Raw genomic sequence first — 16,744 nt, forward strand, 5'->3', positions numbered from 1 at the left:
TCAGCGTGGTGCAGCCGCCATCTGCCGCATACTTTGGGCATTCTTCTTCACACTCAACTCCATGTCACCTTTAGAGCCAACATCTTCTTTGCGATGGAGCGGTCTCGTGGGATTGGCATGCCTGTAGAGCTCTCTGATGGTTCCGCCATGGGAGACCAGGTTAACTCGCTCTCCTGTTGGTGCAGGAGAAATTTAAGTTCAGAAATAATACTCACAAGGTCATAGGCAAGTAAGCAAATATCATGCAGGTAACCAAACGGTGCCAGGTTAAGCCACCTCCTCCTTTGAATAGCATTCCTTTTGATAAGTGCTGAGCAAGCACTCAAGTTTTTTTTTTTTTTGAGATTGTCAAGTTTACAAAGTAATAGTCTGATTCACCAGTTATAGGTCGAAGTAAAAATGAAGCCCACAGTTTTGTTTTGTTTTGCTTTTTGCGGGGAAAAGTCTGAAGCCTGGAGCTTACCTTTATGTTTCTCGACTATGTTATTATATTGTTATACAGGCACGAGACACATCGCTCTGATAGTTGATCAAGACTCTCTCCACCACCCTGAAAGGACAAGCCAATTCAGAAAACAAATCTTTCAAGACAAGCTAATGCATGCAGGTATGTCTTGAAAAAAACAGCAGTTGTTAGCATCAAAGCACTGATTCAGGCATACAGCAGGTTAGACCGTTAGAGAGAAGCTGTATGGGCATCCTGTATGATAATAATCGGCCTAGAATAAAAATTGGTCTTTCATGTACAAACCTATGAACCTATTGCGTGTGTAAGTTCATAATAACAAGTGATAGTATGATTTGGCAGAGCTGGTTGTCTGTCAAGTCTCCCTCAGAAGCAGCTGCACTTATTTGGCAGGGTACCAAAACAGTGACTTGCATTGATACCTCATTTCATTAGGACTAGGAGCACATCATATTAAGTGAACATTATTTTTCCACTGGAAGATCAATCCATGTTCAACATATTCAAGCCTACAAAATGGTTGACTCTAGGCCATTGAATGATGTAGCATCTATGCATATCTACTTGTGACATCTTAAGATTACGATTACAACCAACCATGCATTTGCAACATTTCCAAGTAGTCAGTGAACTAATATCGACTTTCAACTAAAGAAATCAACTGATAAAACATTTTCTCAGAAGTAGAAAAATATGAATGCTCACGCTTCTCTTATGGGTCATAAAAGCTTTGTAAGCCTCTGGTCTTTCTTTGGCAGCATCTTGAAACGTCAGGCCCTGCACATCTCCTATGTGCCTTTCTCTAAGTGCAGGATCAAACACAACCTACAATGCAAATTGCTTTCTCATTTGTTCATTAATATTATATCAAACAAATTTTTAGCACAAATTACATGGAAACAACATGGTGTATGGCTGTAATGTTTGAATAGCAGAAAGGGTCAAGGTGAATGAACACTGGGCAAATTGCAGATTTTTGCTATTGTTCTTGCAGTGTCTGGTGTCAAGCTTCAACTCGGATGAGTATCTGGCAGCTGGTTTGGCTTCTTCAGACAGCCAACGAGCAACCTTGACATTGAAGTTTCCACATAAAAAATGCTACTCTAAATGTCTTGTAGTAATACAAGGGAGCCATACAATCCCACAACAGCTGGCTGACTCTCCCAGTCTCATTCAGGTCTGCATCCAAGTGTCCCTAACACAGGAGTAGGATACCATATCAGATCGATAGAGGGTTGAGTAATGTGCAAATACGCACTAAGTTGGATACCATATCAGATCGATAGAGGGTTGGGTAATGTATTGCCCCTACCTATTTATTCAGATTATAAATAAAATCAGGTAAGGGAAATTGGCCCTATCACAGTATCATTTGTTGGCATTTGCTCACACATTACAAAACTGCCAATTGGCTCAGTACTATCCAACATCAGGGCTCTAACCTAGGTTGTGGCTCTCTCTAAGCAGAGCTCATATACGGATTCCTAAAAGCTCAACTATGTTTATAAAAATCCAATGCCTTTCAAGTATTAAGTAACTAAAAGTGGAGAATGAGAGCTCTCACAGATGCAATCTGTGGTAACCACCTTGTCTTCTTCCCTTTGATCTGCATCGACATTTCTGATTTCGCAAGAATCTGGCAGGGAAAAGCAAGAAAACATCACATGAATAAGATGTGATGGAACAGAATAATTTCATGGTCATTGATGGTTTGACTTTGCTACCAATCTATCAATCTTCTGGAGAAAATCTCAACTTACCTCATGAAAGGTACATAGTTTCGGCAGGTTGTTTTCTGTGTGCGTTCTTTTGATCTTCTCGACAGGATCTCACAATCACGCGGCATCAAACCATGCCATTAATCTTTCTTCTTGAAAATTGTTTGAGATTTCACATTCAAATTTCCATGAAACGTTCAAGTCATCTCTGTCTAACAAAACAGAGCGTGAAAAATGTTCCAAGTCATCTGTGTCTAACAAAACCGAGCATGAAAAACTCAAAACCGAGCGTGAAAAACGTTCAAGTCATCCTTGTCGCGGCTCTCTCTAAACAGAGCTCATATACGGATTCCTAATAGCTCAACTTCATCTATAAAAATCCAATGGCTTCCAAGCATTCAAAACTAAACGTATAGAATGAGACCTCTCACAGATGCAATTTGTGGTAACGACCTTGTCTTGTTTTCTTCAATATGCATCGACATTTTTCTGATTTCTGATTAATCTGGCAAGGAAAAGCAAGAAAGTATCACATGAATAAGATGTAATGGAACAGAGTAACTTTCGTGGTCATTGATGGTTTGACTTTGCTATCAATCAATCAATATTTTGGAGAAAATCTCAACCGACCTCATGAAAGGTAGCATCATCAAACCATGGCATGAACAAACAAACCATGTACTGACAAAACAGAAGTAGATGGATATAGCTGGGCAAAGGGTATCATACCATACTTCATAGCATTCTTCTGTCACAACATTCTGCAAAATAGCTGTGCACCAAGTTGATCACATGTTAAACAGGACTGATAAGTAGTTCATGAGCAACTTAACATGGCTTCATACTGTGTACAACTGAAGCCACGTCACCAGTGACACACATTCCATATTCCCATTGACTGGGCAGAGGTTTTAATCAAGACAAAAAAGAAAACTGAGTGTTTTGCTGCAACTCAAGTTCCCAGCAGAGCTTATCCATCTGAATCTAGTCGTAACAGAATGAAAGCAAATATTATTCTAGACTAGGGAGAGTAACATGGCATATTAACAAAATATTCCAGACTCTTTGCATAATGTGCCTGCTTAACTGTCAAATCAGAAATACTTCCCACAGCATGACTTACACGTTAAAGCAGTAATGAAAGTAGAAACACATCAAGAGATGACTTGTAAAACAGAGTCGATACGCACATGGTCGAAATCTTACATAGCAGATCGATACAACAATAGGTCAACATCTTACATAGCTGATCAAATACTTGAACAGACAAAATACTACTGTCAAACCAGAGAAATAGATAGATATAATAGGTATACTTCATAACATTCACGCCCGAGCACTGTCAAACATATATCCCACTCATAGAATAACCTTGTTGGTTCGAAGAATAGGTGACCAAGCAATGGTAATCTTCACCGTAGAGCCGGCAAGGACACATTCATGTTCACTTATGCCGCAATACTGAGGCTTGACCATGAAATCAGCTTTCGCAGAAACTTTAGGAGGAGAGTCTGGAGTCGAGTCTGAGTAGGCTTCCATGAAAACATTCAAGGTTTCTTCCAATTCTTCAGAAACGTCTCTAACTCTCCTTAATTCAACAGAAACAAAATGCCTTGACAGATCAAGGTAACCATCTTCTTCGCCTATTGGCATCTTCCCACCATCACAATGACGAGAATCAAGCAACACAACTTGGGTGGGCGGGGCAGTTCCTTGGCCTCCATGAGGTGGTGAGGAGCAGGCAACTCGGCCTCCATGAATGAAAGGGGATGTATTGCCTTTAACAAAGCCACCGACATGCAAGAAAGTTGCTTGGACTGATTGACAGTACAGTTGCTGCAGGCTTAACTCTGTTGTGCAAAGGCGGTTATTCAAGGTAAGAGTATATAAACCATTATCGGTATGATAGCCACTGTACTGGCATCTTTTAGTGATCAACACTCTGTCTTCAGACTCTGTTGGGCCTTTAAGTTTTAGTTGGACTTCGAGGTCAACAGGGTCCTTGGCCAAAATTGCACGAGATGGGCCAGTCAAGCACAAGAAGGGTTTCTGCAGGCATCATAATTACACATGCTTAATTGCAACAAACTAAGACATATGAGACGATGAGGATATAAAAGGATATTTAATAGAATACGGCAGGCGCTTACTTCTTGGGTGATCTCTTGGAAGTTCCCCCTTTCCCTCAAGAAGAGAATATTGCGTCTACGATCCACATTGTCTCGTGCGGCGACGACACCATACACTTGGAGTGGCCATTCCAGGAGTGGCCATTTGAGGTCCAAATCGATGTTGGCAATTTTAAAAGACAAGATCTGCAAGGTGGTCCCGTAGGTAGCAAGATGGTGTGGGATCTGTCTGGGCGTGTAGTGTGTAAAGTGCATGGGGCTCACTAGGGCTGCAGAGTTTTGCCAACAGAAATAAGTTAGTGTACATCGATCCTAATAAACCATGAATCGGTACTTGCTACAAGGAAGGAATTTGCTGGTTGGCAATTAGAGAACGAACACTGCTGTGTGATTAACTAGGAGTGTTGGCCATATCTTACTTATGAATTCAAAGTGTTCAACAAAAGATGTCAAGCCTTGACAGTAGCCCTCGAAGTCACTCGCGTCGAACTCCATCTGCCTCCTGGCCTTCTCCTTATTATCCATCTTCTCATATTCCAGCCTGGACTTGAGCCTCTTCTCCCTCTCCTCTGAAGAAGTCAGCACCTTCTCATAAGGATACTTGTGCCGGAAAGGGGTCAGTTCCAATTTGAGCTTGGACATGTCACGGCGCACATCAGCTAGCCGCTGTAAGATGCCGTCAATCCCCGACTGTGGTGCCTTGTCATGTTCATCTTTCGTCTCCTTGCTGCTGCTGCTGCTGCTGCAGATGAGTGGGGCTGAAGGTATGATCCTGTAATTCATAAAAGCGACCATCTCGTCCATCTGCGCACAGAGCTCCTTGATCTCCTGCTCAGAGATAATGGAGTTTGATTTGCCTAGGTCCATCTCCACATCCCCCTCCTCCGGGTTCTTGATCTGCTGCTTTGATTTGCCTCCGTTCATCTTGTCCTTCCGAAGCTCCTCATCCGCAACCTCGCCATACTTGAATTGGGTCATCTCTGTATCCACATGCCCGCCTCTGGCAGCCATCGACTCAATGGCCTCTTCCGAATCCATCCGCTCGACGCCGATCTTGCCGTCCCTGGCAGCCATGGCCCCACTCTGATCCTCAGCGAGAATTGAACTCGTACCCGGAGAGCCCAGCTTGCGGATTTTGAACGGCGGAGGGCTCCCCTCCACGACATCTTCCCCGCCGCCATCCGCCGTCGCAGATCTTGTGGGGGAAGGGATGGGGTCGTTGAGATTGCCATACTCGCCGCCGCCGCTGCCGCCGACGCCGCCGCCGCCATCCATCGCAGTTCTTGTGGTGGTGGGGATACGGGTGTTCAGTGGCGAATCTACAGGGCAGGCTTTAGCAGGCTCGAGCCTGCCCTCCAGCGCTGCCAATTTTTTTTTATACTACACTTAAGGCCCAGCCCAGCCAAACGTTTGATGTTTCCAGCCCAGCCCCACACCACTTGTTCGCTGGCTCGCTCGCACGAGGCCGTTGCTGCTTTCCATCGTCCCAGAGAGCACGCACGAGGCTGCTACCATTACTATATTATTATAGTTCGAACCATGGCAATTTTGCTAAAGTCTAACATTTGATAAGTTTCAAATAATTCCAAAAAATTACAGTAAATACTATGTGTGCCCAGTAGTATCTGGGAAATTCTGAGGTAATTTGGGTTGCAAGATTTTGAGATACCATATTTTGCTAAACATAACCAATTTTTGGTTCAAAATTTTATATTTTGAAAAAATTCTGAAACACTTCTAGTGCACAGTACATGTTTTCAGTAGTATTCTGGCAAATTTTGACCTTCTTTGAAAAAAAGAATTGAGAGTCAGTATTTTTTTTCACATCGTTACTTTGAGCCCGCCCTCAATTTTCTTCCAAGATTCGCCACTCACCACCGCCGCCGCCGCTCTCTCTCTGCGTTAGAGCATCTCCAGCGTTGGGCCCCCGAGAGGGGCTAAAAATCCCCCCTGAGGGCGCACCGGCGCTAAACTGTGCACTGGGGGTGTGATGCCCCCAGTCGCGGCGCCCACGTTTTTTTTGAAAAAGTCAAATACGGCGCAAACACGCTCAAGTTTAACGCAAACATCGGCGAGTTCGTTCAAATTTAAATATATTTTACAAAAAAATGAAAAAAAAACTAGCACGGGCTGCCCCCGCCGTCTCCATCGCCGTTCCTCGCCGTCTACTTCGCTGTCTACCTCGCCGCTCGCCGCCCGCCGCCCGCCTTTGCAGTTCTACATGCCGAGGAGGCGGTAGAACCGCGTGTAGTCGCCGCCGTTGTCGTCGTCGTCGTCTCCGCCACCGCCGTCCCTGCTGCATCCCTCCCCCGGTTGGCGCGGCGGGTTGGACGGTCCGGGGGCGTCGTCGTCGTCGCTGTCGAGGACCACGACGCCGTGCTCGCCCTTGCGCCCACGCTTGCGGGCGGCGATCTCCTCCAGGGCCCCGGTCTGCCGGGTCATCTCCGTCCGGAGGTAGTCGTCGCGCGCCCACCGCAGGGCATCCTCGTCGGAGAAGCCGCGCCGGGCTATCTCCTCGTACTCCACGGGGAGGCCGGGCTCCGGCTTGGGCTCAACGAGGACGAAGCGCCCGGTGGGGGGCGGAGTCGCCGATGCGGACACCGGAGCTGCGGGTGCGCGCGCTGACAGGCGTGTCCTGGGGCTCCGGCTTGATGGGGCGGAGGCAGGGAGAGCCCGACGAGCGGCCGGACGAGGAGGAGGACACCCTGGGCCGCTCCATGCGCCTCGGCGTCCAGGAGCTTCCACGGCGGCGTGAGAAGGACGGGGGAGCGGGGTACTCAAGGCGCGGCGTGTTGCCGCCCTTGATGTACTCGAGGACGGCCTCCAACGTGCGGCCGGGCACGCCCCACCACCGGCGCCGGCCCTCGGAGTTGAGCCTGCCGGAGGGCACGACGGCGTTGGTGGCCTTGAGCTGCTCGGCGTGACGGCGGCGGAAGTAGGGCTCCCAGAGCGGGCTGTCGGGGACGTACCGTGGCCCCTCCCTCGCCGCTCGCGACAGGGACGCGCGGATACGTGCGATCTCCGCACGTCGCGCCGCCCCGGTGGGTGGTGGTGGCACCGGCACGCCGCCGGCGCTGATCCTCCAAGCCCGGGCACCCGCATGTCCGGCGGGACCGGGTACTCGGCCTCGAAAAGGAGGCGAGCCTCGTCCTCGTGAAGATGGCGGTGCCCGAAGCCATTCGTCGCCGCGCCGTCGCCTGGAAAGCGCTCGGCCATTCTTCTGAATTGGAGACGGCGAGAGGAGCAAGGGGGGAGAAATGGGCGCGTCGGCGGTGGAGTATCTGTGCGTGTCTCCGGCACGCTGGTGGTCGGCTTATATAGGCGGAGGCGCCGCGTGGTAGGCTTGGCCGGCGCGTTATGCGTGGCTTGATGGCGTGGCGGCCGAGGGGACGCGCGTCGCCCGGCCTTCAGTGCGCCGCCCGTGAGGCATCAATAGAGGCTGACCAGCGCGGCAGCGCGCGCAGCGTGCAACTTTGGCATTGATTCGCCGCGGGAAACGAGGCGATGAGGACGACGAAGCGGTGAGAAGGGAGTCGTGTCGCTGACGCGGCTGGCCCGCGGCTCTTCGCGCCAAAAACGATTCGCCCGGCGCCCCCGAGCGACCCCCAGCGCGCCGGGTTCGGGTTGGGTTCGCCGGCGCCAATTTCGGCCCGAGCCGGCGAAAACTGGGCCTTTGGGGGCGCGACTGGGCCGATTTTTTGGCACCGGCGGCCGAAAAATCTCCCGGGAGGCCTTCTTGGGGGCGCGGCTAGAGATGCTCTTAGGGTTTCGATCTACGGAACGGCCGGGTTTCGCGTATGTTAGGCTTCTATAAGACGCGCTTGCCTCGGGCCCGTCCAGATATTGGCCAACGGAGCATGTGCCGTGTTTGGGCCGGCCCACGAAGCACGGCAGGTTTGGGCCCGACCGCTTCGCACTCACACCGACCCAGTCCACAAATCGGGTCACATCCAGCCCAGTCTATACCTACTAATAGAGCATGGGCGAACCAATCCCTCAAAAAAAAGCATGGATGAACCAATTTGAGGTTGAATGGTTAGAGCAACTCTAGGGTTTCGCCCCCCATGACCGTCCCCGAGCCGGAGATGCCGGCTTCGGAGCACAGGCGTTTGTTCCTCGCCAGGTTCGACGTGCTCATCTTCCTGCATTGCGGGCTGCTTTGGGTCCTCTGCGCAGTGTACCTCGCCTTGGTCATCGTGCGTCTTGCCCTGGGTAAGCTCGAGGTTCCCCCCGCGCTCTGGTCTGCATCCTGGGTCTGCGCTTACATCATTCTGTGTCTCACCCCCGCTTCCACGTTTCTCGTCGGCGCGCGCTCCTCGCGCTCCTTGCGCTACCCGTACGACACCACCGACGCCAACAAGGTATCGCGGAAGAACTCCCCTTGCGCCTTAGAATATGTATGTAACTATGTATGACCCGATCTGCTTCGAAAATAAATAAATAACCGACCGATTTTACATGTGTGCGGTTTAAATTAAGCTGCCAATTCCAAATTAGAAATTGAGATCCATTGTTTTCCTGAATTCATAAGAGGCTACCGTATATATGGAAAAGCCTCTGCGCCTGTCTATCTTTAGAGCATATAATATGATCTCGCACTGATTTTTCTTTTTTGTCAATGCTCAAGGACCCTGCCATGATTGGAGTCCCGTTTCGGCCGCCTTCATGCTGCTCGCAATTGATTATGATATAAGGTGGTGGGTCTGTTGGGTGTGGAAGGATGTCAGAGGGAACGGATTGGTTCAATAGTGAGGGATGTGTGGTTAATGGGTGGTATTGCAACATGTTGTTTCGTCACCTTACCCAGTATGATAATGAGGCAGTGGAGGATGAAGATGAAGTAGAGGGTTATGTGGTTGTGTTGTTGAGGTATATACTCGCCCTCTTCTCTGTTCACCTATTGGTGCCACGTTATATGTTTTTTATGAGCATGCTGTTTCTAGTTTCATGAATCCTGATAACTTGCGAGTTTTTTATTTGTGTCGTGATCATTTATACATGCAACCGAGTAACCCTTTTGGTGTTGATAACTTTATACCAAACTATTTTTCGTACATCCCAGTTAGACCTACAAAAAGGTTTGGTTGCTCGACTTTTTGATAGATGTTAGCTTTCCTAAAGTATTTGCATTTAACACTGATTTCTTTGGTAAAACAAGTTGCCATTTGACCAATCAGATCCATACGGAGATATCATCAGCGGAAAGCTAGTATTGTTGGGAAATGTAGTAATTTCAAAATTTCTTACGCACACGCAAGATCGTAGTGATGCATAGCAATGAGATGGGAGAGTGTTGTCTACGTACCCTCGTAGATCGTTTGCGAAAGCGTTATATCAACGCGGTTGATGTAGTCGTACGTCTTCACGATCCGACTGATCCAAGTACCGAAAGCACGACACCTCCGAGTTCTGCACACGTTCGGCTCGGTGACGTCCTCGCCTTCTCGATCCAGCAAGAGGGGCGAAGTAGTATGTAACATCCCAAATTTTCAATTTGTAATGTTATACATAGATCATCCATGCATATCATGATTTGTTGCATTTCCGTTCCGCAATCCTCGAAATCCTAAGCAACTCAAGGACCTACGGAGAGAGAGTTGGGGATTTTCCGGTTTTCATATTTGATTTTTTATCAAATAATAAAACGAGGATTTTGATTTTATAATTTTTCTCTCCGAAAAATATTTCATATTAAATCAAATGAGTGGAGATAATAGGACTTCTTCAAAATAATTAAAATATTAGAGGAAAAATATTAAAATCATTTATTGGATTTTATTTGGTTTTATTCAGATTCTATTTGCATTAGAAAAGTTACACGTTTTCAAAATTGCATTTTAGGGCCAAGAAAATGTTCAACTCGTCCTAAATATTTTATTAGACAGTGAAAATTTGTTTTAGTATTTTTAGGTTTTTTTAGGATTTTATTTCGGTCGGCGAAGTTTAGAAAAAAAGGGTTCCCGCGCGGACTGGGCCTAAGGCCCAGCTGCGCCAGGCCGCCGCCGCCGCCGCCCCGCGCGCGAGCGCCGCCGCCGCCACCTCGGACAGAGTCCGAGCCGGACTCCGCCTCCGCCGCCGCGCCTTGCCCCCTACTCCAAGTCGCCGCCCCCTCCTATATATACGCGCCGCCCCGGCCCCCACACCACCACACCACCACCGCCACCGCACCCCGCCCCGAGCCGCGCCGCGCCTCCCGCGCCGCCGCCGCACCCTACCGCCCCGCCGCCCAAGCCCTCGCCGGAGCCCCTCGCCGGAGGTAGCCGCCGGTTCCAACCGCCGGTTTTTCTAAAAAAAACCATTCGGTTTTTTTTTCTTTTTCAAAACCCTAGTTTTCGTTTTTTTAGATCGGTTTTTCTCCGGTTTATTTTTTTAGGGGAGTGTTCGCTCGTTCGTTCATTTTAACGAACGCGTTCTTCGTTTAGGTCCAGATAATGAACGTTCGTTCGTTAATTTGTTCATCGTTTTTCTTTTTCTCGGATTTATTCCGCAATTTTTCTGATCGCGATTTCTGATCCAATCTTAGTTTCTGTTTATCTTTTCGCTCGTTTATCGGAATCAGGCGATTCAAGCGCCTGGAGTTTCGTCTCGAAACCCTCTTTCCGTTTAACCAACTCAAACAAGTTTTTGTTACTGTAAAATTTGACCTAGTTTCAGATTAGTAAATGAAGCTTCTTTCTTTCGTCGTTTGACTTTCGTTGCTTCGTTTGATTTGATTCTTTTTGCGTACTGGAGTTCTTAAGTTGAACTTTCTGGTCAACCTCTCTTATTTGAGTTTTACTTGTGCATCGTTGCTTGTTACTTATGTACGTTATTGTTTGCTTGCAATAGAATTCCCGGAGTGCGAAGCGTGTTACTACGAGTCTCTAGGATTCGCGGATCGTCAGCAAGGCAAGTAACACCTTGATCATATCCCATTATTACCCAGTTTTTATGCATTAGTTCCAATCCTCAAACATTGCATGATTAGGATGTCATTAACTTGTGGGTTGGAAAGTAGTTGCTGAGGTAGAACCTATTGCCCTGTTATATTCAAACCCTTGGGAGTTACTTCTACGTATTGCTTATATTTCTATGCTATGCTCGTAGACGTGGTTTGGGTTTGAGTGAAATTCATGGCAGATGTGAGATTGTTAATTAATGGTTCAACTTAAGGTGGCAACTTAATCAAACAACTGGGTGGATTGAGGCACCTGGGGAACCCAGTGTTGTCTGTAATTTTTTGGAAATCCCGGGGTACCCGTGTGATCTTCCTATGGACCGCCACCCAGGCTCAAAGGGGACTGAGATGATTCATGCTAGAAACTTCCGTGTGCAGCCACAAGCTATTATGGGCTCTAGCATAGTTGAGTAAGTTGCGTGAAGCTCTTGAAGAGGTAGATCAGCAGGTAGTGGGTTTTGTAGGTTTGGTAATGGTCTACCCGGAGTAGAGAGTTAACGTTTCTGAAAGACTGTGTCTCGGTCATCCGTTTCTCAAACACCCTGTAGTGCGAGAAATCCAATGAAGGCGATCCAGTCTTGTGGAGAAAAGTGCGCAAACCTCTGCAGAGTGTACAATCTAATCATGGTTAGCCGTGTCCCCGGTTATGGACAATTCTTAAGTATCTAGTACTTGGGTTATCACATGTATCTCACCATGTTTAATTAATACTATTGGGTTGTTAATCACTTTAATTGTGATTGAGTTGGGGGTACCTTCTCAATGATGTTTCAACCACCATGATAGTTAAATAAAAATCTAATCCTTTGTTGTAGGGAAAAATTGGCTTTTCGCAAAAACTATAACCATAGAGCTTTCCACCAGCCATATATGCATGTAGTGATAGCATTATTCTGTTTCTGCTCTACTGTGTTATATTGCCAGCATATTCCATGTGCTGACCCATTTTCGGCCTGCAACGTATCATGTTGCGGACTTTTTAGACGAGAAGTAAGGTTCGTTAGGTCGTTGTCGTGCAGCTCAGCTATGCCGTTGGAGTTGATGGACTCACCTTATCTTCCAAGCCCTTCGTTGTTATCGCATTAGATGGCCTTAAGCCATGTTATTGTAATAAGTTCTCTTTGGAGACATTCGATGTAATAGTGTGTGATTGATACTCTATTATAAATCCTACGAGTACTGTGTGTGTTAGCATTACCGATCCAGGGATGACACTGAAGCACAGAGACTTGACCATCTGAGGTCGGGTCGCTACAAGATGGTATCAGAGCACACGCTGAGTGTAGGACACGACCCCTAAGATAAACCCTAGGTCACACTTCTCTTCTCATTTCTGACTCCTCTCCATTTTCTACTCTTTAGGATGACGGAGATGAAGAACAAGTTTGCACAACCGGATGAAGACACACCTTTTGGACGCCACTTGAAGGAAGTCACTAGGTACTTGAACATTGGAATACCAAGCTTCACCGGGACGTACAACGCCACTTTACCTGAAGAGGAGCGCTGGATGATTCAAGTACAAGTTCCAGGAAGGACATTCTTGCCAACTTCTAAACCCATAGAATTTTCCTTCGACGCACCAACCTGGAGTTTAAGAAAGAGTATGGCAGCTCACATCACCATGGGACGCATTGGAGAAGTTTACAATAGGGAGCTTAAGGACACTATCTACCAAATATGTGGGCACCGAGACGAGCAATGGGAAGTAATCAGCACTAAGAAGGATAGATCCATTGCAGCTTTCATCCAGGAGTTAAACCAGCACATTCGACGTCAGGAGAACCAGATGTGTGTGGACATGATGGACTTGAAGAAGGCAAAGACTAGGATCATTGAGCTGGAGGAAGAACTCAAGTTTACCCGTGATAGATATGAGGAGGAAATCAAGACACTACTGGAGAAGAATGACGACTTAGTCAAGAAGATCGGAGTATTCATGGGAGGACCAGCACCAATAGAAGAAGAAGAAGAACTCAAGGAAATACGCCCCGAGGACTACATCATCATCGACGACACCGACTCCGACCCTAGTGATGATGACTTTGAAGACGAAGCTAGAGCAGACATCATGGAGTCTTCCATCAATCAAAATTTCTAGATGACCACCAACTATTAGTAGTATTTCCCCCATGTATATAGTAGTAGTGAGCACTTTTGCGATAGTTCTAGACCGTTTGTATGCCCTTGCTTGATTGATTGAGTGAAATGATTGTGTTTGTCTCATGTGTATATGGGTAGTGCTTTCTCATTAGACCCCTTTTCTATTCTAATCTCTTCCATCTAAACCCATCAGATGCCTCCGAGACGTGACACCGGTTTTGCCTTTCCGCCGGAGCTCACCTAGTTGATCCAGCAGCAGAATGCCTTGATGCAATTGCTAGTTCAGAATCAGGGCAACAACAACAACAACCCACCGCTAGTGGACAACCTAGCCCGTTTTCTAAGGTTACAGCCGCCGGTGTTTTCCAGTAGCACCGAGCCTATTGTTGCTGATGATTGGCTACGCCGAATTGGGAGGGAGTTGAACACCGCAGGTTGCACAGATGCTGAGAAGGTGCACTTTGCCGCACATCAATTGGATGGACTAGCAGCCTCATGGTGGGAGAATTACACAGCCACTTTTCACTAGTGCAGAACCGGTCAATAGCACCGGTTTGTAAGGCCCTTTAGTGCCGGTTCCATAACCGGCACTAAAGTGTGGTCACTAAAGGCCCCCCCTTTAGTACCGGTTCAGCACGAACCGGTGCTAAAGGGCAACCACGTGGCACGAGCCAGCTCCGGGGGCTGGGAGCCCTTTAGTACCGGTTGGTAACACCAACCGGTACTAAAATGTTTGGGGGGGTTTTGGTTTTATGATTTCTTTTTCATTTAATTTTGTGTTTTCCATTTTAATTCTTTTTCGTTTGCTGGTATTTTACGATACTACACATTGTACACGTTATGCATATATATAAATAGAATTTCTAGTAGAACCAATCATATATATATCATCAATGTCTCACAAACCACCATATTAATTCACACATACACACATGTATAGCTATATACAATTTCTCCTACATATGCATGTTGCCTTCGGAGCCAGTGGCATTAGCCTAATTGGTGCCTTTGGAGCACGATGACAATTGGAAGTGGTTCATGACCTGGTCGATGGGGGCGGTAGCGGGTAATAGTATTCTCCCTTCGGATTTATGACCTGGTCGAGCAAAAATCCCGCTATTTCCTCTTGAAGTGCTTCTACGCGCTCCGTTTCTAGGAGCTTGTCCCGCACCTCTTTGAACTGTTAAGAAGGAGATCAATATGCATGTGTATTAGTTGTGTGACTAGATATCGATAATGGTGTAAAAATTGTGAATAGTGTTCTGACAAGCGTACCCATTCCTGTCTTTGAGATCTGCTCCTTTCGGACGCCATCATGCGAATGTTCTCGCAAATGCAAAATGCACACAGATCAGTCCCCTACGCCTGCTTCAGGGCCTTTATTACGAGAATGGAATTTAATTTGATCAGATAATAATTAATCAAGCAGGATAATTAAAGAGATGCCAGCTAGCTAGCTAGCTAGTACTACTTAATTACTTACCTTGGGTCGAAACCATTTCAACTGTCGTTTCCATCCGCCTTCCGTGACGCTGATGAACCTTGCCCAAGCCCTGCCCGCCGACAAAGAAAATGAATAAAGGGGTTATTAAATAGTTCATTTCATGAAATGACGAACTAAATAGGCCGAGATATATAGTTAATAATGATTGAAATTACCTGTTGACTATCCCAAACAAGATGTTATAGTCACTATTTGCTTTGAGTAGTAAGTCCAGTATTTGAACTGTTCCGGTGTCAACTTTAATGATACACAAGATCCAGTGAAATTTGCATGCACACATGTTTGCATGTCTTAATTAAGCGGGCATATGTAAGCAAAAACATGTAGCTAGCTAGTAGGCAAAAACAGAGAATTTGTAGTACAAGAAAGTGTGACTCACTGGAAGTTGTAAGGAAGTAGTATATCTTCATTGTATTTGAGGCACTTCAAGAACTCTAGCATGTTGTCCTCTACCTGCTTTTCATGATGCTTGTTTATTTTCCATGTGTATTCATTAATGGTGTTTGGGTCAATGAACCCAATGCCATAGCGTCCACCTTTTCTCATTTCATACATCTTCATCCTGCATAATACCACAGAAAAGAATATAGTGAGGATAATTACAGGTAATGATTGATCAAAAGGATCAGTACAGCTAGCTTGAGACTTAAATTACAGAAAGAAATCACTTACAGACAATAGCAACTGACGATAGATTTGTCGAGTGCATCTTGATTGTATAACTAAAACAGTTCAGAATACTCAACGGTCACAGGTTTCTCATGGTAGTAATGATCCTTCTTGACTTGCACCATGAGGGACTCTCGATCGGATCTCTTGGTAATGTCCATGTACCATTGATGCAATTCATACATTCTCGTTGGGAGCTTCTTGACCTCTTCTGGCTTGACCAAAGGTTGGCCCCGGGCATATTTCCGTTTTATTTCCTCCTCTGGAAGCACAGGCATGTCCTCGATCTCGAGGAGTTGTCCAACAGTGATGTTGAGAGTTTCAGCCTGCATTATATGCTCCTGGGTTATTACCACATCGCCCACCTCGGGAACATAAATTGTTTGCCCACAATAATATTGGGCGCGCGTACTGTCACGTGTTGTTGGCGGCACAACAAGCGGGGGAATCGATTGCGCCGCCTGTTCTCCCAGCTGGGCAACGGTTTTCCCGCATTTTTTGACAACTGCTTGTTGTTTGCTCGAGCTTGAGCTCGCCTCCTTCTGTAGACGTTGTCGATGTAACATCCTGATGTGGCACTCATAGTCTGTGTCAACAGGCTTAGGAGCTGGTGGTTGAGCCATACGAATGAAGTGGTCAACTACTTCCACAGGCACTTTCTCCCTTGGCGGCGGTGGCGGTTTTGGTCCAAAAAGGGTGTCGACTTCTGCCCGCACTATGGCATTGGTTTGCTCCTCGGTCCTGTCATAAGCCCTCTCAGGAAGAGGAGTAGTGAGGTTTGGACCATATTTATATTGCTTGCCTCCGCCTGTACTTCCTGTACTATGACCTCGACTCGTACCGCTTCGCACCATAGCTGCGGGGTGTCTCTTCTGCGATTGCTGAGGCGGCGGAGACGGCTGACGGGGCTGAGTTGGACGAGGAGGAGTGGCCTGAAACTGTGCCGGACTTGCAGTGGCCTGAGGTTGTGCCGGACTTGGAGGAGGAGTGGACGTCTGACGCTGTGTCGGACTTGGAGGAGGAGTGGCCTGACACTTTGCCGGACTTGGAGGAGGAGGAGTGGCCTCACGCGTTGGAGGACTTGGAGGAGCGGGAGTCTGCTGACTCGGTGGCGGACTTCGACGAGGAGTCGGGTGACGCGGTGTCGGTGGCCTTCGAAAGATGATGCAATCCTTTCTCCATAGGATGATACGATGTTTGGCATCTCCGAGTGTGTGC

The 16,744-nt window shown here is 47.2% G+C and overlaps 1 protein-coding gene and 1 pseudogene across 1 annotated transcript; both read right to left on the reverse strand.

The window, feature by feature from the left end:
• On the reverse strand, positions 1-2,084 carry LOC119357634 (annotated as a pseudogene).
• A 1,235-nt stretch (positions 2,085-3,319) lies between these two features.
• Positions 3,320-5,591, reverse strand: LOC119353402. The gene is made up of 3 exons (XM_037620030.1): positions 4,733-5,591; positions 4,335-4,582; positions 3,320-4,233 (listed from the first exon to the last, which is right to left on the reverse strand). Exons 1-3 carry the CDS (start codon positions 5,586-5,588, stop codon positions 3,544-3,546), a joined length of 1,794 nt encoding a protein of 597 aa, XP_037475927.1. The 5' UTR covers positions 5,589-5,591; the 3' UTR covers positions 3,320-3,543.
• Positions 5,592-16,744: the final 11,153 nt, after the last annotated feature.

This window comes from Triticum dicoccoides, chromosome 2A (genome assembly GCF_002162155.2).
Source record: "Triticum dicoccoides isolate Atlit2015 ecotype Zavitan chromosome 2A, WEW_v2.0, whole genome shotgun sequence".
Lineage (NCBI taxonomy): Eukaryota > Viridiplantae > Streptophyta > Magnoliopsida > Poales > Poaceae > Triticum > Triticum dicoccoides.